General features: G+C 40.8%; 2 protein-coding genes across 2 annotated transcripts; both read left to right on the top strand.

The window, feature by feature from the left end:
• Window positions 1-252: 252 nt before the first annotated feature.
• LOC134010851 (M1-specific T cell receptor beta chain-like) lies at window positions 253-12337 on the top strand. Its single transcript, XM_062450132.1, has 9 exons — window positions 253-301; window positions 657-891; window positions 1319-1532; window positions 2819-3069; window positions 10898-10938; window positions 11160-11507; window positions 11614-11637; window positions 11730-11837; window positions 11956-12337. Coding segments are annotated over exons 1-9 (1272 nt in total). The 3' UTR covers window positions 11958-12337.
• A 2449-nt stretch (window positions 12338-14786) lies between these two features.
• On the top strand, window positions 14787-23889 carry LOC134011355 (vitellogenin-like). Its single transcript, XM_062450954.1, has 34 exons — window positions 14787-14924; window positions 15012-15032; window positions 15124-15275; window positions 15364-15615; window positions 15713-15874; window positions 15968-16116; window positions 16233-16383; window positions 16477-16634; window positions 16928-17093; window positions 17174-17299; window positions 17379-17597; window positions 17685-17902; window positions 18012-18109; window positions 18214-18338; window positions 18419-18520; window positions 18631-18750; window positions 18914-19100; window positions 19196-19289; window positions 19417-19602; window positions 19696-19834; window positions 19933-20152; window positions 20251-20783; window positions 20863-20904; window positions 20982-21050; window positions 21158-21364; window positions 21615-21757; window positions 21888-22026; window positions 22117-22246; window positions 22341-22518; window positions 22642-22736; window positions 22842-22936; window positions 23050-23215; window positions 23407-23568; window positions 23669-23889. Exons 1-34 carry the CDS (start codon window positions 14807-14809, stop codon window positions 23779-23781), a joined length of 5235 nt encoding a protein of 1744 aa, XP_062306938.1. The 5' UTR covers window positions 14787-14806; the 3' UTR covers window positions 23782-23889.
• The last annotated feature ends 741 nt before the right edge of the window (window positions 23890-24630 follow it).

Genomic DNA, 24630 nt, shown 5'->3' with positions numbered 1-24630 from the left:
CATTAAATACTCAGTTAAATACTCAGTGAAGTACATTGAATGACCACTAACTATCTAACCAAATCAACTCCTAATTACTCTTCAGTTATTAGGAATGTGTTTCAGTTGGGTGCCACTTCTGTTGCCCTGCTGTGCCTAGAGGTGTTGAATTTTACTGCAGCTGCAGTTCATGACGTAATTTCCTCCTTAACACCCTCTGCTCCTCTTAAAGTGATTGTGCTCTGTCTCCTATCCGGTTCTCTCTGAGTCAACATGACCTTCGCTCTCATCACCTTCACTGTCTACATGCTTTGGCACACAGGTAACAAAAATAAGAATCAATTGTCTTAATAATTGGCAAACCAAGTTAATTTATACTTTTTAATTGAACAGAAAAAGTTGTACTCAAATGCTGTCGAAGTTCTGACTTGACTCATCACGTTTATTTACATTTACATTTAGTCATTTAGCAGACGCTCTTATCCAGAGCGACTTACAGTAAGTACAGGGACATTCCCCCGAGGCAAGTAGGGTGAAGTGCCTTGCCCAAGGACACAACGTCAGTTGGCATGACCGGGAATCGAACTGGCAACCTTCGGATTACTAGCCCGATTGCCTCACCGCTCAGCCACCTGACTCCCTGACACCTGTTTATGCTTCCTCCTCTGTTGTTATAGGTTGTAGTAAGAACGTACTAATAACTCAATGGCCCAGGTACATCTCCGTTCAGCCTGAGGGCTCAGTGGGCATGCACTGTTACCAGAACAACACAGATTATGACTACATGTACTGGTACAGACAAAAGAAAGGAGAGGGTCCTGTGCTAATGGCTACCTTCATAGCTGGGTCTGTAAAATATGAGCCTAGCTTTAAGTCTGGCTTCAGGGCCTGGAGCTCCAAGAAGAAGGAATGGTCCCTTACTGTGGAGACAGCGCAGGGCAGAGAAGCATTTGTTTATCTTTGTGCTGCCAGTCTACACAGTGAAGTAGAGTTGCTCCACTCTGTAGCTAAACCAAACTTGGGAGGTTGCCAACACTCCCATGCACCTGACATTCACAACCTTCATGGGTGTGATGATGAAAATGTGAACAACTAAATGACTAGTATGAACATAGTTCATGCATGTCAATTCTTATTTTTTACAATATCTATGAGCTGCACTGTAATGTACAGCAGGTGGACCTACTGTAGGTTACTCCAGATAGAGAGGCACAGCCCAGATATTGTAATCTGCAGAAATGGTAATTAATTAAAATGGTCTCCTTACCCTAGGCAGCTGTGTGAGCAAGCTGAGAGATGCCATCCTTACCACCCACTTTATTCATAATTTTTTCCCCAGGTTCTGTAGAGAGTGTCAAGTTAGAGGATTCTGGAGCAGGGTGGAGATTCAATGCAGTCATAATGACAGCAGCTATCCAGTCCTGCTCTGGTACCAACAGAGTCCAGACAGTCAGGTTATGTCCCTTATTGGATATGGCCATGCCACTGGGGAGCCCAACTATGAGGGCCAGTCCCAGAAGAGATTGATGCTTCAGGGCTCGACAATAACGATGGCCCGGGGCCAGTAAAAAGAAACGCCGGGACAGTTAAACTAGCAACTCACTGGCCCGATCGGGCCACTGCAAATTACTGATTGAAAAAAAAATTGCATTGTAAAAGTTAACATCCTTCATATGTTTTGCTACCTGCTAAATGCATAAATAACTTTGCAGCTCGTGGGGCGCACAGTTGGCAAATCAAGAATTGAGTAGTGAGTGACGAGTGGTTGTCAAATTGTAATTCTCTAATCTCAATACATTTTTTAACAACTGGCGCGAGACTGGCGCTAGACAATAAAGTGAAGATGGCAGCAAAGTAGTAGCCTGGCTCTGCCCTCCTACGTACTTCAGCTCAATTTAGATTTGGCTTCTGTACTAGATCTGGGATTTCGGTGTATTAGTCGGTTTTCAGAAACAATTTCAGAAACTATGGCTGTGTGTTTCTGCACAATGATGTGGCTTCATATCACTCTCTAACCAAAACCCTGATGTGCTGAAGCACTCCGAAAAAAACACCTTCTACACGGTCCTTTAGTTATTCTCTTAATTATTACAGCTGAGGAACTGGCAAAGTTCTCAATTCTTTGTAAATGGTGTTTGTCTAAATACAAGGCATTGATCTATATACTTTGTGTCACCAGATTGCCTATGAATGACCAGAAGCTTTTTCTCATTCCTGAGTATGTGTAGTCATGATGTGTGCATTCACCTCAGACATGGTTAGAATAGTTTTACCATCCAAACAACCAGGGCTGCGTTTCCCGAAAGCGTCGTAAGTCTAAGTTGATCGTAGAATCCATCGTACGACGAATCTTAGTTTTACGGGCCATTCCCGAAGACACCGTAGCTAAAGTGTCTCTATAAAATTCGTAGCTCTTGAAAGCGCATACATTAGCCTACTCCTTACGAGCATGTTTGGGAAACGCACATAAAAAATATCGATGTTTTCGTTATTTTGCTCGATCGTTGCTATGATCCATCGTTATCGGGAAACGCAGCCCAGGCCACAGCGGATGAATGTTTTTAAATGTGTTTTCACAAATGAGCACAGAGTCACATGCCTGTCTGCAATATGTTAACATGGTTTTGTATTTTTATGACCTGAGAAAAATATCTGTGAATATTTTTCTATCATGAGAAAAATATCTGTGAATATTTTTCTATCATGAGAAAAATATCTGTGAATATTTTTCTACTGAGTCATTCGCTACCCATTTTGTCTTTCTAACTTCGGCGCCTTTTCACTCATCCTCCATCCTCTCTTTTACTCAGCCATGTGTCAAGTGGCAAAAATCTCCCAGACACCCCAGAGTGCTGTCCTCCCCCGTGGCTATGCTTTCAACCTGAGGTGTGAGCAGCATGATACCGTCCACGACAACATGTATCTGTACAAACAGGAGGAACCGCAGAGTCTCAGGCTCATGGCATACTCATACCATTCTCACTACGAAGAACAGGAGAAGGGCTTTGAGACAGGCTACAAAGTAAAGCGACCCTCCGTTGCTGTGCTCACATTGCTCATCCAAAACCTTTCAGCCCGAGACACAGCTGTGTACATCTGTGCTACCAGGCTTGCACAATGGATAAAAAGATGGCATACCAGCTGCAACAACCATCATTAAAAGTCACGTGACAACCTCTTTTGTTTCCTCTGACAACTGGGAAAGGCGTTACCAGTATCATGCTTGTCAAATCCTGGTTCATTTGTTGCTTCTATTCTCCTCAAATGAGTGCATAAACTAAAGAGGCATACATACCACCTTGCACTGCTATTACACTGCTTTGTGTGTATAATAATATGATCATGTATAATACTATTTAATACAAAGATAAAGGTATGCTCATCCTTGTTGATGTTAAACCTGAAATATTTCTACTCTCTCATATCCTACAGGTAATGGTGTTGGCTCCACAGTGCTCAAGACGCAGAAATAACTTAACTGTCCACTGACACACAGTGCAATATGGCAGCAGGCTTCAGGATGTCCCGTTTCACCACATTGTGGTAAAGACAGGCCTACTAAAGTGCACCTAAACAGTACCTCACAAAGAATTATGAGGAGACTGTGCTCCTTGCAGACATCTATTATAGCGTCTGAGAACAGCTTCACCCAATAGATCTCTGAGCTGGCCTACGGGCACAGTAGCACCTACATTCGCTGCCAGTTACAGTGTAGTATAGCATGCGCGAGAGGGCGGCGAGCGCGAGAGGAAAGAAAAAAGAAAAAGGCTTGAGTGCCCTCCATAATGTTTGGGACAAAGGGTGATTTTGTTGATTTCTTGATTTTTCCTATGTACTCCACAGTTTTAGATTTGTATTCAAACAAATATTTTATTTATAGTTTTTTTTAACCCCTTATATACAGTTAGGTCCATAAATATTTGGACATTGACACAATTTTCATCATTTTGGCTCTGTATACCACCACAATGGATTTGAAATGAAACAATCAAGATGTGCTTTAAGTGCAAACTTTCAGCTTTAATTTCAGGATATTTACATCCAAATCAGGTGAACGGTGTAGGAATTACAATACATTTTATATGTGCCCCCCCCCTTTTTAAGGGATCAAAAGTAATTGGACAATTGGCTGCTCAGCTGTTCCATGGCCAGGTGTATGTTATTCCCTCATGGGAGTTCGTTATTTCATTGACAAGGAGCAGATAAAAGGTCTAGAGTTCATTTCAAGTATGGTATTTGTGTTTGGAATCTGTTGCTGTCAACTCTCAATATGAAGTCCAAAGAGCTGTCACCATCAGTGAAGCAAGCCATCGTTAGGCTGAAAAATCAAAACAAACCTATCAGAGAGATAGCAAAAACATTAGGTGTGGCCAAATCAACTGTTTGGTACATTCTTAAAAAGAAAGAACGCACTTGTGAGCTCAGCAACACCAAAAGACCCGGAAGACCACAGAAAACAACTGTGGTGGATGACAGAAGAATTCTTTCCCCTTCACAACAGTTGGCCAGATCAAGAACACTCTCCAGGAGGTAGCCGTATCTGTGTCAAAGTCAAAAATTAAGAGAAGACTTCACCAGAGTAAATACAGAGGGTTCACCACAAGATGTAAACCATTGGTGAGTCTCAAAAACAGGAAGACCAGATTAGAGTTTGCCAAAAAAACATCTAAAAGACCCTGTACAGTTCTGGAACAACATCCTATGGACAGATGAGACCGAGATCAACTTGTACCAGAATGATGGGAAGAGAAGAGTATGGAGAAGGGAAGGAACTGCTCATGATCCAAAGCATACCACCTCATCAGTGAAGCATGGTGGAGGTAGTGTTATGGCGTGGGCATGTATGGCTGCCAATGGAACTGGTTCCCTTGTATTTATTGATGATGTGACTGCTGACAAAAGCAGTAGGATGAATTCTGAAGTGTTTCTGGCAATATTATCTGCTCAGATTCAGCCAAATGCTTCAGAACTCATAGGACGGCGCTTCACAATGCAGATGGACAATGACCCGAAGCATACTGTGAAAGAAACCAAAGAGTTTTTTAAGGCAAAGAAGTGGAATGTTCTGCAATGGCCAAGTCAATCACCTGACCTAAATCCAATTGAGCATGCATTTCACTTGCTAAAGACAAAACTGAAGGGAAAATGCCCCAAGAACAAGCAGGAACTGAAGACAGTTGCAGTAGAGGCCTGGCAGAGCATCACCAGGGACGAAACCCAGCGTCTGGTGATGTCTATGGGTTCTAGACTTCAGGCTGTCATTGACTGCAAAGGATTTGCAACCAAGTATTAAAAGTGACAATTAGATTTATGATTATGTTAGTTTGTCCAATTATTTTTGGTCCCTTAAAAAGGGGGGGGGCACATATAAAATGTGTTGTAATTCCTACACCGTTCACCTGATTTGGATGTAAATACACTGAAATTAAAGCTGAAAGTCTGCACTTAAAGCACATCTTGATTGTTTCATTTCAAATCCATTGTGGTGGTATACAGAGCCAAAATGATGAAAATTGTGTCAATGTCCAAATATTTATGGACCTAACTGTATATACAGGGGCTTTGCCCTGTCCTGGGGCCTCATGTATAAACGTTGCGTACACACAAAAACCTTGCGTACGCTGGTTTTCACGCACACGGTGTGATGTATAAAGATTTACTTGACGTGAGAATGTGCGGGCCGTCACGGAAACTTTTGAGCAGACGTGAGAATGTGCGGACCGTCCGCAAAGTCTTGTCTGGCTCTGTAACATGGCGTACTCTCTGTACATCATTTGTACAGAGAGTCTGGCCTCGCTCCATTGACAAGCATTGACTTCCTTGTAGGCGGGTACTCTGTTGAAGTTTAAAACTATTGGATCTGCCCAGAGCCACTCTGATCTGCCATAACCAATCGCTAGCGTTCGCCTTAGCCAATTCCTTCACCACTACTGTAACAGAGCTAGCTGCCGTAGCTGGAAAATCAAACTGTTCCCGAACCCCGTGGGGAGGAGGGCCACAACATCATGGCCACCAACTAAACTCAGCAAAACTTATTCTTGCTCTGGCTTTAGCTTATGGATATTCGGCAGCGTTGCCACAACGGACCGAATGGCTTGGCTCGCATCTTTCTCCGCCGCCATTACGGAACTACAACACAAACTAGTGCACTGCATCAATACGATCGTTCTCAGCCACTCCCTCTGTTCGCTGATTGGCCGGTAGAAATTAACCGGAGACATCTGACTTGCGTACCTCATGGCCAGACCTAGTACAGAAGCGAAATCAAAATTGAGCGGAAGTACGTAGGAGGGCAGAGCCAGGCTACCGAAACTCACCAAACATAACAAAATAAAGATTCCACTTCCTGTCATACGTCTATGATTATGACTATTCAAATCACATTTTCATTTTTTTTCTTATTTTTTGTTCATTAATGTGGATGATCACATCAAAACCCAAACGGGAAATGCTAGCTCTATATAGGCTACTGTTTAATCCGCCACCATTTAATAACTTCTGTCAAATTTGAGGGTGTCAAACGAACGACAAATTCACTCAGGAAATCATGCTGTTACGATGTGCCACCACTCGTTTCTTAATTTCAAGTTTTACATCGGACCATTTCTGGTCCGGTTCTCCGAACCCACAGCATTTACGGCCCTTTAGTAATAATAATAATTGTATTTGTAATGCACTTTATATTTAGCTAAATCTCAAAGTGCTACAGGTAAAAAAAAGAAAGGGCGCATGCGCCTGACAGTTTACTCCTCCGACTTTCTTATGTTGCTAATGCCTGATGACAGACCGACAAACAGGACATATTTTCTCGCCTCCACCTCTATTCTCAGAACCTCTATCTCAGTCTGTGAAATTGTTATTTTGTGTTTAGACATTTTAATTCAGACAAAGAAATGACCTCAGGAGCGCATTTATAGGCTATCTGCATATTCATTTATGGGAGGAGGCAAGGCGGGGTCAGTGGCTCGTTCACGTGCGGTCAATCTCACGTTGATTGTGATTTATAAAGGAAAGCTGCGCAGGACCTGGCGTACGACCGGTTTTATACATGTGAATATTTATGTGCGTAGGTACTTTTCGAGTTTTGGCCGTACGCCATCTTCTGGTATGAAAGCCGTGCAATCCTTTATACATGAGGCCCCTGGTGTTTCCATGTGGTCTGTGTCATTGTCTTCACCTTTGTCTTGTTGAGTGGTTTCAGTTCTTGTTAGTGTTATGGTTGTCACCTGTGTCTTGTTTGGTTGTGTATTTAAGTTCCTGTTTTGTGTCCAGTCCTTGTCATTACACGTGTGAGTACCTTGCTTGTTCCCAGCTTTAAGATGAATAAACCTTTTGTTTTCTCGGAACCCTGTCTGCCTCTCTCTCTTGCCCCTGCATTTGGGTCCTACCCCTGCACCCACCATGAAACTAAGGCACATTTCAGCAGTTACATCATCAGTGAAGATGAGTGAGCCAGTACCTGTGGCAGCCACCCATTACCAGGCCATAACACCACCAAGTTTCATGGATGATGTGGTATGCTTTGAATCTTGAGGACTTCCTTATCGCTTCCATACTCTGCTCTTGCCAGCACTGTTCAAGTTCAGATACAAGTTAACACCTTCATACAGAACTCTGCTTGCTCTTCTTGGCAAACTGTAACCTGGCCATCATGTTTTTTCAGCTAACCAGGGGTGTGCATCTTGCAGAGGAGCCTCTGTTTTTGTTCATGGAGTTTTATGACAACACCCGTTTCCTGTAAAGTATTTCTGATTTGTTTTTTGACAGGTGTTTTTTGTTAAGAATGTTAAGAATTCTCATTTGCTGTAGAGGTCTTTCTTGGTCTACCAGTCCTTTTGTGATTACAGAGCTCACTGCCGCTCTCAATGTAGCAACAGATTAGGAAAGCCTAAGGTTTGTACAGTGACGCTTACAATTGTATTCTTGTTTCTCAGCCTTATCATGGTTTCATTATTTTTAATTTGTACAATTCAGGTCCTCATGAAGACCAATGGCAACAACACACTCCAGAGGCTAAAAAAGCCTAGAATGAAGACTAGAAACCAAAACCTTTCTTATGCCTATATGAATTAAACAATTAAACAACTGAGTAATCACAAACACTTGCAAATTATTTTGTCCCGAACAATGTTGTGCCCTTAAATAGGGGGGATTATTTGAAAAGGGTATTTTCATTGAAACCAAAATATTTGAAAATGTCATTTAATACTACCTGAGAATGTGCACTTTAACAACTTGGAAAATAGTTTGATTACAAATTGTGGAGTACAGAAGAAAGTCAAGAAAGAAATGTCTTTGTCCCGAACATTATGGAGGGCACTGTCAGGGCTCAGAACTAGACTCAAAAACAGATCACAGAGACAGAGGATGCAGGTAGCAAGAAGCTTTACAAAGGGCAGCAAATTATATAAAACAAACCGGCAGAGAGTGCAAGGCAAGGCAAGTAATATACACAAGCACAACACTAATGAGCAATGCAGGACAGATGTGAAGCCGGTTAGAGGGTTGGAACAGCAAGGTCGGAGAAGTGGGTGAAGGGTAAGACCCGGTCTGGAACAGACCTGGACAACAGACAAGAAAAAGTGATAGGCAGAGAAAGAGGGACTAGCAGAGGTCAAGAGGAAGTACCACATACACTTTTACTGTATGTACGGCCAAAATGACTTCTTTGTTGTCTCACTAAATCTGTCAGCCTTAGCACAAGTGTCAACATTGTACATTTACCGTTATTATGGCTCAACAAGAAGTCAGGATATCTACTATATACTTCTACAGTGACATGATTACAAAAAAGTTCAATGTCTCAAAGATGATAATACACTGCCCTCTATCGGATAAATATGTAATCACATTTTCTATATCCTTTTTATATTCCATGTGAGAGAGTTTATGAACTATGGAGGTTTAGAAAACAAGGGCTTTACCTGTCCTCCCCTTGTACTTGTGATTTCCCTAGAGCACACAGAAATAGATGCTTGTGTAACCGTCAGCCCACCTGCTGTCAGAGACAGATACTGAGAGATGGAGGGATAGATATGAAGGAGTGTTGGGGGTTGAATTGAAGTGCCGGCAAAGTTGTGCTTTTTGTGTGACAGTTTAACACTGTGGGGACGGGGTCACAGTGATACAACTCTATTGGGCAGCTGTACAAAAACTTCAGCTCATTATTCAGTGGAGAGTGCTGCAGAGCACAAGAGAGGTGTGTGGCTCTCAGGATATAAAGAACAACTAGAGACCCACTCCCAAATATTTCATCTAACTTTGAGATTGAAAAATTAACATGGTAAAATTAACACTAAAACATACTAACTCCCATCTGAATTTAAATAGGGATATTGGTTTTCATCCTGCTTCCCAACATTACTGTTGATGTAAAATTAGACTAACCATTAGGTTTCTGAGAATCTTTTTTTCATAACAACAGTGTGGGTTTACATGCTACGAAGCCTTGATTCTTGAAAATGTTTTTTTGGGACAATACGACTATCAATGTCACACTGGACATTAAGCTTTCTTGGTGAATGGAACCAAACTCATTGTTTTGGGTAAGTTTAACTTCTCCAATGTTTATCTCAAAAAAGAAGAGAACATGTTGTGGGAAAAGCTGAACAAAAATGTGTTAACTTGAAAACACTGTGACCAACTATCAGCCAGCATACTTGGAACCAAACTCACCGTTTTAGGTAAATATGTTGATATGTTTGTCCCCTGTTTGATGTCACATTCCAATATCTACCAATGCATCTTAGCTAAAGAGAAGCATGGTCTGAAGCAACACAAAGCTTAGAATTTAGAATCAGAACAGGTCAATTAAATATTATCTGTAGCTTCAGTGGTGGCCAAGGCCAAAGCCAACTCAAAACTTGGGAGCTGGATCAAAATAGACCATTCTTATGTAGGAAATTTGCAAATCACATCACCGTATTTTAGATTATAATATAATTGTGTGCATACTTTGGTGTAATGACCAGATGATGAGAAATATCCCTTGAATTCACTCCCAATGTATTATAAATAAATGAACTCTCCTTTGGCATATTATGTGTCTGGATTATTTTAGGGAGCAATACATAGTTGTTTATACAACTAGAAAAACTAAAGTTATGGTATAGTATCTTAGGATTCTTCTGGCCTCGGAACGGTTAGCTCTCTTTTTCGATTTCTCATTCCATGTGCTCCTCAGAGAGACTCCCAAAGTTTGAGCTAGATTTGGAGAAGCTGTGAATTGAGTTTCTGTTAAATCGGAGACACTGTGCACAGACACAAGTATACTTTGGACCTGGCACCAAACTCACAGTTTTAAGTAAGGAAACCTGTAAACTAATGACCTGTGTTAAAGTACATAAGGAAACTTTGTTAATATTATAATATTAATGTAATCAATAATGTAAGCACTAGGAATATGCAGACTTTGCTTTTTTAATTCTAAACCTACAGACATTAATTTTATTAATGTCTGTAGGTTTAATATGAGGCATTGTGTATGTTCTCCTATCATAGGCTGTTGCTAGTTAGATATTTGGCTGCCTGCTTAGATGTAGCTTGCTCTGGCAGGATGGTAGGTACCACGGAACTCTACATTTCAGTCACAGTTTTGCTTTGGTAATGGGTCAAAACTCGCAATCTTAGATAAGGCTAAACACTACTTACCACATGTATACATCAGTGACACCTGTGTTTGCATGACTTAAAAGGGCAGAATAGAATATCATTTTAGTTTTTTAATTGTTGTAAAAAGCACTTGTCCGTCACTCAGCCATTTAATTAGATAACTAACTAGAATACATAGTAGGATAAATAACATGACAGGTGTATTTAGGATGCAAAAAAATATTTGAAATTGTGACAACTGGGGTATACGGAGCTAGACTGTTTTGCAGGATATTGTTTGTTGCTGTATATCAGTGTGAACTAATAGCCCTGCTTTCTTCGGGAGTGGCAGCAAACTCACAGTCTTAGGTGAGAAACTTTATTCTATTTTGGAAACCTTTTAATAACTGTGACATTAAGAGTTTCTCTGTTAATATGAGACACAGGTCCTTTTGATCACATCAAGGCTGACATCAAAATCGGTAATGCTTTCGTAAAATTCTTGAGCACTGTGTTTGTTCACCCAGAGCATACTGTCCTCTTGACATAAGTTATTCATCAGTGGTAATATTTATATTTTCTTTTTATAGATCGTGAAATTACATCCCCCAAAGTCACTGTCCTGCCACCCTCTGATACTGAGTGTAAAGACAAGAAGGACAACAAGAACAAGAAGACCCTAGTGTGTGTGGCCACCGGCTTCTACCCCGACCATGTCAGTGTGCTATGGAAGATTGATGGGGTGGACAAAACTAAAGGAGTGGGGACTGACAACTCAGCTGTGCAGGAAGCCAACACTAACACATACAGCATCACCAGCAGGCTGAGAGTGTCTGCCAAGGAGTGGTACACACCTTACTTGAAATTTACCTGCATTGTCCATTTCTACAACGGGACTACGGATCTTGAATTCACAGCAGACATACATGGAATAAAAGGTATGCCAAATGTTTAGTACATTTGTACAATTATCACCCCAATTGAAAAGATGATGTAAAGATGAACAGTGCTGTATACATCTTATGCATTTTTTGTTTCTGTCAGGTCAAAGTCCAGTCATAAGTACAGGTATGTACAGTATGCCCATTTTGAAAGACATCCGTGTGAAAGTTATGGTCAGTCTTATGGTAAGTTCCTTGTGCATTTCTTTTCTTTTGCAGAGCGCTATGTGGCGAGCACCCAGACTGCTATACTTGCATATGCTTTTTTTATTGTGAAGAGTGGCTCCTACGGACTCTTTATCATGGTCTTTGTGTGGAGGCTTCAATGTGAGCAGGTCCTACTGCAACAACTACACGTGTCATTATTGACTCCACTTCTGGCAAGAAATAAAAGTTTGAAAATGGTTTTTGTATGCTCTAACTATCTTTTCTGTCTCAACCACAGAGTTCAGCTGGAAAGCAGTATAACTGATGACCAGATAACCACTTTGACTTGTAACATGGGATTATATTACAACAAAATATCTATGCTGAATGCTTGAATCTACTTTTAATTCTTCCTTTTTGTGAGGGAAATATCCGTCCTTTCAAATTTCCTCTTCAAATTACATTTTAAATTAACTTCTAATTAATGTAAATATGTATCAAAACCTTTAACTAAAAGCTCTTTATATATACAACTTAGAATGTTGTAGAAATGGTAATAGAGTATTCTGCACATTTTGTGTACTTTCTGTTCGCTGCACTCGCAAACATGCATGATAAGTTTAGTAATTAAGTAATGAAATAAAAAAGTAAGTTACTGAGTCTGGGGTATTATTTCAATCAATGGAAGCTAAAATGAAACAGTTTTTGCTTTAACTTGTATTTGTAGTTTTATCATTTCCAAAGGAAGTGTGAAAGAAAAGCTTAAAACTAAGCTGTGGGGTAGTGCGCAGGAGGGGGGGGGGGGGGTTGGAGCAGCAGAGAGCAGCAGCAGAGGGGAGGATGTGGTTGTAGAACATGCTGCAGCTCCAGAACAGTGTGTGAAAAACTTTGTGTGCAAAACAGTCACCTCACCGCAACCCATTTCTCATAGATACACCTGCAACTCTACTACCCCCGCTTCTTGACTCTCTGAAACATGAAAAATAACCGTCAGTGAGTCTTGTGACATGGATATTCATTTCTATGCCAAATGCTGTGGGTCACATGTTTAAGTCAGCTCATACACAGATGCCACCTTTGATTTGGTGCAGGACAAAGTTCTGCTCTACAATATTGGATCCGATTTTTGTGCATACATACATTGTCCATTCAGGAATGTGTTCAGTTACATATACTGTAAGAATTACAATTTACTGTATATCCTATTAAACTCATGCATACTTCAGAAAGTTGATAATATCAACACATAGCATGTATGTGTACACAAAACAATGCTATCTATACATCACAATCCAAAACTGCGGGTGTGTGTGAAACCATTTATGTTGTCTTAATGAGAATGATGTACATGGCTCCAGGAAGTTGTTTCGATGGCACTTATTGTACATGCTCAAGATACTTGACGCTAACTGACACACTTTCAGGCTGGCTAGTACAAGTCCTCTTTGTTGGTTGGACCCAGAAACTCGGTTCCAGATACCAGTTGCAGAGCAGGAGACATTCATGGAGGAGTGAGTTGAAAGGACCTGACTTTAACACTTAACACTGGTTCATTTTTTACCTAGAAGATAGAACGATAGTATGTATGGAATTAACCTACCGCTAGACCATACACAGTAGATTTAGACTTTCACTCAATTCTCGCAACAGAAAACAAAGTAAATATTTTATAGTGGGTCCTTGGATAACCGCTTCCTGAGTGACTCACATTGAAACACTTGATTTGGAACATTTAGTACTGGACCTCATTCAGGATCTTGCCTGACCCCTACTGGTAGTTTGTGGTACCTCCTCTTGAGCCACTGAATGAGTGAATATGAAATAATATTTATGTTAACAGTATGCACATATATGCTCAGTCACATTGCTAAGGCTCTTGTCATTTTATCTGTGAGAGAATCCATTTGCACAGTCACAGACACAGCTTTAAGAAACCACTAATCCAAGCACATAATCCTGTTTAACAACGCAACTATTTATGCAGTAGAGAACCTTTTTTCCATGGAACATTTTTTGTTTGTTTTGTTAACTGTTACCTCATTCCGGAACAAGCTTTGGCCCAGACTATGTTCTACATGTTCTATATATTAGTAATTGCAAAATTGACCTATGTGATGTTGTATTGGAGATGTGATCCTGTTGCACTGTGTACCACAAACTGATCAATGGCAATTAGACACTGTACATTTTATAACTGTACACTTATAGTCCTTGATTTCTTAATTTAACTAATCCAGTATGTGCACTTTGGACCACTTTTTAGCTAAATTAATACATGTATACAATGTGAATGTTCCCAGACAACACACACCTGCATTATTTGTGGGGTCACTGTGAACAAGTGTAGTTGTTGGGGTGAGAGCTGTAGTTATTGTGACATTATGATAAGAATGACAGATATTATTCAGTGTTGAAATTTTCTATTAAAATGTAATCCAAAGTGGGACATTTTACAGTCCTTGGCATTGTCATCTTAAATTGTAACCAAATACAAGTTCAAGGCGATGTTGACTTAAATCAGAGCAAAGTGACCTTTAGTGACAGACTGAAACATGTGCCAAAGACAAAACATTAGCAATGGAACTGTGTTTCTCTGTGAACAAACAATTAGTTTGGTAAAGAACAAACAATAATGTTAAAATGTGCAACAAGTACACTATTAAGAATAATTTTAGACACTTGTTTGTAGAAAACACAACAACGTCAAGAATAAAAAACTACCCAACATAAGCATCAGGATGGAAATTAGGGTTACATAGTTATGTAGGGAAAAGCTAATTGAAAAAGTGTTCCACAGTGTTGATGATGAGACTAAAGACAATAGGTTAAGATGAGATAATAACCAGAAATAAATTGTGGTCTTATGTACATGATACATTATTATTTAAAAGAAAGCCATTACAGATATGCCTTATGTAATCTGGAGACCTATCTGACGTCCCTGGACATATATAAGAGAATGAAATTGGAGAAAGGACAAACAAAAAAAGTACTTGGACATTGAACCGTTCCTAAAAAAGCTAACCTGAGAAAGGCCAGGTTAACCTAACCTAGTTTGTAACATTTGCAATCCCATTGATCTGTTAGTTTTAAAGTGTGTTTTAATGGTCTGATAACAGGTCAACATGGTAATCCAGTGCATTTGGTGAATGATAAATTGTGTGCAGTCAGCAGAAATTTGCTTTAAAAGGACGTCTGAGAATGTTTTTCGTTACATTCCGCCGAACATGAGAACGGTAGTGCTTGCCCTGACTCTAGCCCTTGTGGGTAAGTCTAAATTGTTATTATTAGATGATCATTTGTTGCAATAATTTTTGTTGTATATGAAGTAATATGTCTACTTAAACATTTCAGCGAGTCAACAGGTCAATTTTGGTAAGTTTTTAAAAATTTGTGTATTCATTCATTTCAATCAGAGATTAATATACAGATTACTTACAAAATTCAACATAATTGTTCATTGCAGCTCCTGAGTTTGCCTCCAGCAATACCTATGTGTACGAGTACGAGGCAGTGGTCTTGGGAGGTCTGCCTGAGGAAGGTCTGGCTAGAGCAGGAATCAAAGTCATCAGCAAAGTTCTCATCAGTGCAGTTGCCCAGAATAACTTCCTGCTGAAGGTACAGGATGCACATCAAGTTTCAATACTCAACAGTCAGGAGTTCATCTTCTTTTCATTAAATGTTCCTTTTGATTGTTTTCTCACAGCTTGTGGACCCAGAGATCTTTGAGTACAGTGGTGTCTGGCCCAGAGATCCTTTTGTTCCAGCTGCAAAGCTCACTTCAGCTCTGGCTGCTCAGCTCCAGACTCCCATCAAGTTTGAGTATGCCAATGGAGTTGTGGGTAAGATACATGCCCCTGCTGGTATCTCTGCTACGGTGTTGAATGTCCACAGAGGTATCTTGAACATCCTTCAGCTGAACATCAAGAAGACACAGAACATCTATGAGCTGCAAGAGGTCAGGCTTCTATCTTAAAGCTCAAATGAAAGGGTTAGCCCTACTCTACCACTACTCTAACTCTTAGCCAAACCATGCTGTCTTTTATGTTCACCAGGCTGGAGCTCAGGGAGTCTGCAAGACCAGCTATGTCATCAGTGAGGATGCCAAGGCTGAGCGCATTCATCTGACCAAGACCAAGGATCTGAATCACTGCCAGGAGAGACTCGAGAAGGAGTTTGGTTTGGCTTACACTGAGAAATTGGTAGCTTCTCAGGATGTAAGTAGCTGTTTCATCACCTTCATTTTTATTCTGATAGGTATCAGTATGAACATCTGACATTTTGTGCAACATTACGTTTTATCTTTATAGTCTAGAAAGAACTTGAGGGGAGCTGCAGCCTACAACTACATCATGAAGCCAACTGACAATGGTGCTCTGATTATGGAAGCCACTGTTACTGAGGTCCATCAGTTCTCTCCATTCAACGAGATGACCGGAGCTGCCCAGATGGAGGCAAAGTATGTTGTCTAATAACTGATATCTGAGAAACATCTGGAGATCTATTTGAATTGATACAATGACAGTGTATTCAACATGTAGAGCAATCCATAATAAGTTAATATCCTTTTCATAGACAAAGGTTGAGATTCCAAGAGATTCAGAAGGCCACAGTGGAACCCATTGGAGCCGAATACATTTCCCGTGGATCTCTGCAATATGAGTTTGCCACTGAGCTTCACCAGATACCCATTCAGCTCCTCAGGATCAGCAATGCACAAGCTCAGGTATTGAGGGTTTAAATCCTTATTCAACAGTAAAAAAAAAAACATAAATGGTTCTCCTCAAATCCTTAATACTTTTTGTCTTTTTCTTTACAGATTGTTGAGGTTCTGAACCATTTGGTTACCCACAATGAAGCAAAGGTTCATGAGGATGCCCCTCTGAAGTTTGTGGAGCTCATCCAGCTCCTGCGTGTGGCCAGAATGGAGAATATCGAGGCCATCTGGAGTCAGTACAAAGCGAATCCAGCTTTCAGGTGTTTAATTACATAATTACATTTAGCAGATGCTCTTATCCAGAGCGACTTACAGTAAGTACAGGGACATTCTCCCCGAGGCAAGTAGGGTGAAGTGCCTTGCCCAAGGACACAACGTCATTTGGCACAGACTTGGCACAGGGAATCGAACCGGCAACCTTCTGATTACTAGCCCGATTCCATAACCGCTCAGCCACCTGAATCCCAAATATTCCCACATAACAAGAACAAATATAATTTGAATAGGAAAAGAAATGAAGAATGTCACTAAAATGCAGGTTTTACTTTTTTAGACACTGGATCCTGAGTGCCATCCCGGCGATTGGAAGTCCTGTCACTGTTAGGTTCATCAAGGAGAAGTTTATTGCTGGTGACCTCACTATTCCTGAGGCCGCTCAGGCTCTAATGGCTGCTGTCCACATGGTGACGGCTGATTTGGATAGTGTCAAGCTTGTAGAGGTAGGTAAACCTTCAAGTCAACATTAAGTACTCTTATGAATATTATAAAACCAGACCACAATATAAAGTCTCTCTTCCAGGGGTTGGCTTTCCACCACATGATTCAGCAAAACTCAGTTCTTCGTGAAATCGCCATGCTTGGTTATGGTACCATGGTTTTCAAGTACTGTGCTGTACACACCAACTGCCCTTCAGAACTTGTGAAGGTAATGTAAATTTCTCTCTTAGGCAGTGTTTACGTCCATTATCCTGGAGATTGAAAAACTTCATGTTTTTTCTCAACAGCCCATCCATGACCACGCTATTGAGGCGCTTGCAAAAGGGGAAATTAAAGAACTTGTAGTTGCTCTTAAAGTCCTGGGTAATGCTGCCCACCCTTCTAGTATTAAACCAATCACAAAGCTCTTGCCTGGATTTGGAGCTGCTGCTGCTTCTCTGCCTATAAGAGTTCAGGTTGATGCCATCCTGGCCCTGAGGAACATTGCCAAGAAGGAGCCTAGAAGGGTAAGGACATTTGTTCATGGCTATGGATGACACCGTAAACAAGTTAACTTATCATTTAAATCTGTCAATGTCATTTCTGTAAATTAGATTCAGGAAGTGGCGGTGCAGCTGTTCATGGACAGGGCTCTCCACCCAGAGCTCCGCATGGTTGCTGCTGTTGTGCTGTTTGAGACTAGGCCTCCGATGGGTCTCGTGATTACCCTTGCCGATGCGGTGCAGAAAGAGACAAATCTGCAAGTGGCCAGCTTTGTGTACTCTTACATGAAATCCCTGACTAGGAGCACCGCCCCTGACTTTGTTCCAGTGTAAGGATAAGTTGCTTCATGTATATATTTGGACTACATGACACAGTTTGCTCACAACTGTCTTATATCTGACTTTATTGAACTGTTTCATATATATCTCCCATTTCAGTGCTGCAGCATCCAATGTCGCTGTCAAGATCCTCAGTCCCAAATTCGATAGGTTGAGCTATACCTTCAGCAAGGCCTTCCACCTGGACTCCTATTCCTGTGAGGGTCTTTTTTGGCAACTTGTTTTTGGTTTATCTTAAATGTACAGCATTCATTATTGTCTATTATGTCTTATAAAAACATATATGTGTTTCTTTCATAAGCTCCTCTGATGATGGGTGCTGCTGCCAGTGCTTTGTACATCAACGATGCTGCCACCTTATTACCTAGAGCTGTGGTAGCCAAGGCAAGAACATACATTGCTGGAGCAGCTGCTGATGTTCTGGAGGTACGAGCTCTTCTTTAAATACTATGGATAGCAATGAACTCGTTTTCTACGTTATTCTAAGTCACCATCTTCTCTTTCAGGTTGGAGTAAGAACAGAGGGAATCCAGGAGGCTCTCATGAAGATGCCCAATATTGCTGAAAATGCTGACAGGATCACTAAGATGAAGCGTGTCATTAAGGCGGTGAGTGGAAGGGATATTTTGAAACTACTTTAAAGAGTTGTTGAAAAAACGAATTAGTTCAGATAAAGTGTCGAAGGTTATCAAAGTTTACTCTGCTCTTCCATCCACAGCTGACTGACTTGAAGTCCCTGCCCACAAACAAGCCACTAGCTTCTATGTATGTGAAATTCTTTGGACAGGAAATTGCTTTCGCTCACATTGACAAGGAAATGATTGAACAGGCCATACAGGTATGACACATACAACAACTTTTATAAACATCTTAAAACAGGGAGACCATTCTTTGAAATATAATGTTCCATTATATCTATGATTTCTTTGAAATATAATGTTCCAGTATATTTATGATTTCCTTTAAAAATAATGTTCCAATATATCTATGATTTCCTGTAGCTGGCTACTGGACCTTCTGCACATGCAATTGGAAGGAAGGCTCTGAAGGAATTGTTGTCTGGAGCCTCCTTCCAGTACGCAAAGCCCCTGCTGGCTGCAGAGGTACGTCACATCTTCCCTACAGCTGTTGGTGTGCCCATGGAACTCAGTTTCTACACTGCTGCCGTGGCTGCTGCAACTGTACAAGGTAAAATCTCTCCACCAACAGAGTAATGTAAACGACTGCTGTTACAATATTGATCAAATTAATATTTTATACTTGTGTTCTCTCCAACCCCACAGTCAGAGTGGCCATGACTCCTTCACTTCCTGAGGCTTTCCATCCTGCCCAGCTCTTGAACACAGACATTCAGCTGCATGCAGAGATAACACCAAGGTAGTATTTGATCAGTTTGCTACAGGGATACTAGTACAATACAATTTTACACCTATACATTTGTTATGAAAAGGTTACTTCATGTGATACAATTATTGTTACAAGTATTTATTTTGTAATGTTTCAGTGTTGCCATGCATACATTTGCTGTGATGGGAGTGAACACTGCCTGGATCCAGGCTACTCTTATGGCAAGGGCAAAAATACACACAATTGTCCCAGCAAAAATGGCAGCTAAAGTTGACATTGCAAAGGGCAACTTCAAGTTTGAGGTTTTGCCTGTTCAGTCTGCAGATCACCTGGCAACTGTGCGGTATGCAACTGCTTCTTTTAAACTTTACATCTGAAAAAACTATTGCATTGTGTACTATTATATTTGAATGAATTTCATAAATCATTGTTACAGTGTTGAGAGTCTTGCTGTGGCAAGAAATGTTGAAGACCTTGCAGCTACTAAGATGATACCAATGATTCCTGCCAAAGAAGCACAGCTGTCTAGAGATACTTTGAGATCAAAGATCTCATCCTCACAGGAAAGTGATTGGGTAAGATGAGTAACCTATTTGAAACCATACAATTTGACCATTTACAGCATGAACTTCTTTGTATACCCCAGAGATCTAATCTATTGTATATGTTTCAGTCAAGATCATCTGAACGGATTTACTCTGATTTACCTTCTAATATCATTCCTAAAATGAGAAGGTTGTCTGCACAACTGAAGAAGAAATTCTGTACCGCATTCAAAACCTTTGGAATCAAGGCATGCGCTAACATTGAATCCCAGAATGCTGCCTTCATCAGAAACTCACCACTCTATACCCTTATCGGGAAACACTCAGTCACTGTTGATTTGTCACAAGGCAAGTGAAATTATAAATTTTATATTTGATTGAAATACAATTACAAATTAGATACAAATTCCAATGTCTAAAAATATTGTATCTATTTTTGGGGATAGCTTCAGGCACAGTCATTGAAAGAATGGAGATTGAGGTCCAGGTTGGAGCAGAGGCAGCTAAAAAGATTGTCAAAGTGATCACTGTGAATGAAGATGAAGAATCTCCAGAGGCAACAAATGTCCTGTTGAAACTCAAGAAAGTCTTGGTTCCCGGTCGCAAGAATGGTACCAGATCTTCCTCCAGCTCCAGCAGTTCTAGTTCCAGCAGCTCTCGGTCTTCTTCTTCCTCCTCTTCCTCCTCATCTAGCTCATCCAGCTCATCTAGCTCATCCAGCTCATCCTCCCGTAACAACAAAAAAATGCTGATTGTTGGTGCTGCTGCAGCTAACAAGCAGTCTAAGAGAGTACGTAGCAACAGTAGCAGCAGTAGCAGCAGCAGCAGCAGCAGCAGCAGCAGCAGCAGCAGCAGTAGCAGCAGCAGCAGCAGCGGACGCAACAGCCAAAGGAACACCAGAAGATCACCAAACAACCGCTCTTCCAGCTCCAGCTCCTCAAGCTCCAGCTCTTCCAGCTCCAGCTCTCGCATGTCAAAGGTAAGGTAGAATCAAAAAGTACTATTTTTCTCAAAAGAAAAATGCATTTACTGAAAGGTTTGCTTTTCTATTATGGCAGGAACTCAATGACATGAAGTTTACCAAGGACCACGTCCACAAGGTAATTATTTTCATATAAAATGTTGTGTGTGTAAATAAACACCTACTTCAATCTAACCTGCCTTGTCACTCTTGCAGCACGCCATCTCAAAGGAAAGAACGTCCAGCAGAAGCAGTGCATCCAGCTTTGAGGCAATCTACAAACAGGTGAAACAATACCCCTAACAAAAAACTTCAACAATAATTTATTCTCCCACAGCTCAAACCAACCCTGGACACGAGTATGAGAATAACTTCACTTTACATCTTGTCAGAACAAATTCCTTGGCAATGCTGTTGCTCCTTCCGTGACAATACTCATCCGTGCTGTGAGAGCTGACCATGCAGTGCAGGGATACCAGATTACTGCCTATCTGGACAAAGCTACTTCCAGGGTGCAGATCATCGTGGCTAACCTAGAAAAGGATAACCATTACAGAATCTGTACCGATGGAGTGTTGCTGAGCAACCACAAAGTTATGGTAAGTCTGAAGACCTCTGATGCTGTCTAAAGTGACAAAAACAATGATTAGTGAAAGTATTTTCATGGGCACTGCAGTTATCTACAAAAATGTCCCCTTAAACCACCCTCTACCATTTATTCTGTGCTGTTGGTGCAGGTTATAATATATTTAGTTTGTTATTATGAACTACTATAATTGTTTGTTTTACAAGCTATCTGAGGTCCTGCAAGATGCACATAACAACCCACAACAACATTTCTCCTCTTAGGCTAAGATTGCATGGGGTGTTGAGTGCAAGGAATATGACACTGAGATCACAGCAGAAACTGGTCTTGTCAACGAAAATCCTGCTCTCCGTCTGAAGCTGTCATGGGACAAGATCCCAAGTGCCCTGAGGCGAAATGCAAAGAGGTACAATCTCTCATTACACTATTAGTCATTCAACACTATGGCTTTGTGGTCTATACTATGTGCAAAATTGTTTTAGAAATAATCCTCTACTGTATATGTGAATGTTTAAAATGTTACTTTCTTGATCTAGGGTCACTGAGTCCCTTTATAGTGCTGCTATCCTGGCTGGGGTTAGTCAAGGAAAAGCCAAAAACATAAAGAAAGAAATCAAACTCACATTGGCTCTTATCTCTGCGAGAAGGTTGAATATTGTGCTGAAGACTCCAAAGGTGAGCTAGTCATCTGTTTTTAACTGAGGTTACTTTTACAGAAGCTGGTTTTCCATTACTTTACATTTACTTCATTGTCGTTCCTTACAGATGACCATTTCCAAACTGGCGTTGAGTCTCCCTATTGCTTTGCCTGTCGGAGACACCGCTGCTGAGCTTTCTGTGCTCTCAGACAACATTGTTGACCAAGTGTACTACCTGTTCTCCAAAGCCAATGCAGGTGAGAAAAATCTGATTATTCAAAATAATGTTTTAGGTATAAATGGTTTCGTGAATGTTTTAATCATTTTACTTCTTCTTTTTTTAAACTCTAGCTGAATGTAGCATGGATGGAAACACAATGACTACATTCAACAACAGGAGGTACAAGAGTGACATGCCACTCTCCTGCTACCAAGTTGTGGCTCAGGATTGCACACAAGAGCTCAAGTTCATGGTTCTGTTAAAGAAGGACAATGATCAAAACCACATTAATGTGAAGATATCTAATATGTGAGTACTCAATAACAAGCACAACTATATTTGTAACTAAAATGACAAAAATTGCATACTATTCATACTCAATTGGGAAGTATATTTTTTTACAAAATAACCCAATTAACTTTTTTTCATCAGCGATATTGACCTGTACCCCAAGGACAACCAGGTACTGGTGAAGGTCAATGAACGGGAAATTCCCATCAGCAGCCTCCCATACCAACATCCTACAGGTTATTTTAATTCATTGTAAACTATTAACTTCCTTTAACAAGATCAGTGTATTGAGCTGCAGGTTTGGCAATGCGTTAAACATTTTTCATCCTTCCTGAATATAGGTTCCATCCAGATCAGACAAAGCGGAGGGGGGATCTCTCTCCATGCTCCAAGCCATGGTCTCCAGGAGGTTTACATGGATGGAAATTCATGGAAGGTGATGGAAATCTTCTGATAAGATTCAGTCACTTGATAGCAAAACATTGTTGTGAAGATGAATATGATGATAAAAGATAACTAGCTAATTTCTCTTTGAAATCTTTGTACTAGGTCCAAGTTGTAGACTGGATGAAGGGTCAGACCTGTGGTATCTGTGGTAAAGCTGATGGGGAAGTCAGACAGGAGTTCCGCATGCCCAATGGACGCCTGAGCAAGAGCCCAGTCAGCTTTGCCCATTCCTGGGTGCTTCCAGCTGAGAGCTGCCGGGACGCCACTGGTAAAACATATTTTTCTTTACAAAGAACTGTTAATTAAACTGTTAGGTTTTTGAAGTAGAGAGGCTGAACAACTATGCAATGTTGGCTCTGAAATCCGTCTTTCTAATTGAGAGAAGGATATTTTTATTATTCCAAACCTATCAAAGTGTATGTTGTCTATGCAGAACTTAACGATACTTTTATATTCCAGAATGTCGCTTGAAGCTTGAATCTGTGAAGCTGGAAAAGCAGATGATTGTCAATGGCCAGGAGTCCAAATGCTTCTCTGTTGAGCCTGTGCTGCGCTGTCTGGACGGTTGCTACCCAGTGAGGACCACCCCTGTCACTATTGGCTTCCACTGCCTGCCCACCGGTGAGTGCATGATGGACTACGTATGTTTTAATTAAATTTAAATGCATCAAATGTACCAAAAGCTTCCTTTTTACATTTTTACCCATATTTACTTTTACAGATTCCAACCTGAACCGTTCAGAGGGTCTGAGCAGAATCTATGAGAAGAGTGTGGACCTGAGGGAGACAGTGGACGCCCATGTGGCCTGCCGTTGCACCGCTCACTGTGCTTAGTCTCATTGTGGTTTTTGCCACAATTTCCTTGCTTTGAATATTTTGGTGAATGGCTTTGTGTCAAATGTAATTATAAATAAATTCCAAACCGCATTCTAAAGACTAAAAGGTTTCTTGAATATTATTTAAAACTTTTTGTGACGACACACAAGCTTTCCGACACGCAATCGTCTCTTTAGTTTTTTTTTACATTCTATTTCACACACCAAACCATTTTTTTGACATGGTCGATTATTAGTTTTTATAATGTTGGGTTGAAGGCTGGAAAGTGGGATGGGATAGTGTGAATCAGAGAACATGGTACACCGGTTCTGGCAGCACAGGCAACAACAAGGGTCAATAAGGCCAATCTTAATAAACACCCATATTGTATGACACAGATGCATCATTTTACATTTACATTTAGTCATTTAGCAGACGCTCTTATCCAGAGCGACTTACAGTAAGTACAGACACATTCCCCCGAGGCAAGTAGGGTGAAGTGCCTTGCCCAAGGACACAACGTCAGTTGGCATGACCGGGAATCGAACTGGCAACCTTCGGATTACTAGCCCGATTCCCTCACCGCTCAGCCACCTGACTCCCGAGCATCGGTGCTTGTGTTGCAAATGTATTTCAACGCAACCACATTGTCTGCTTAGATATTATGGCACTCTCCTTAACCATAAGATAATGCCACTTATCTAATTTGAAGGCAAATCACATGTTTTGTCAGCAGAGCAGAGATATATTGGAATAAGAGCTGACAGATATTAGCAGAACATTAGACACATAAGCAGACCAGTAAAGAGAACTAGAGAGGTGAAGACGTATGTAATAATACCCAATTGCCCTGAAAGTACCAACTCA

This window comes from Osmerus eperlanus, chromosome 24 (genome assembly GCF_963692335.1).
Source record: "Osmerus eperlanus chromosome 24, fOsmEpe2.1, whole genome shotgun sequence".
Lineage (NCBI taxonomy): Eukaryota > Metazoa > Chordata > Actinopteri > Osmeriformes > Osmeridae > Osmerus > Osmerus eperlanus.
Note: the sequence above shows the minus strand (reverse complement) of the source record. Positions and strands in the feature narration are given on the sequence as shown.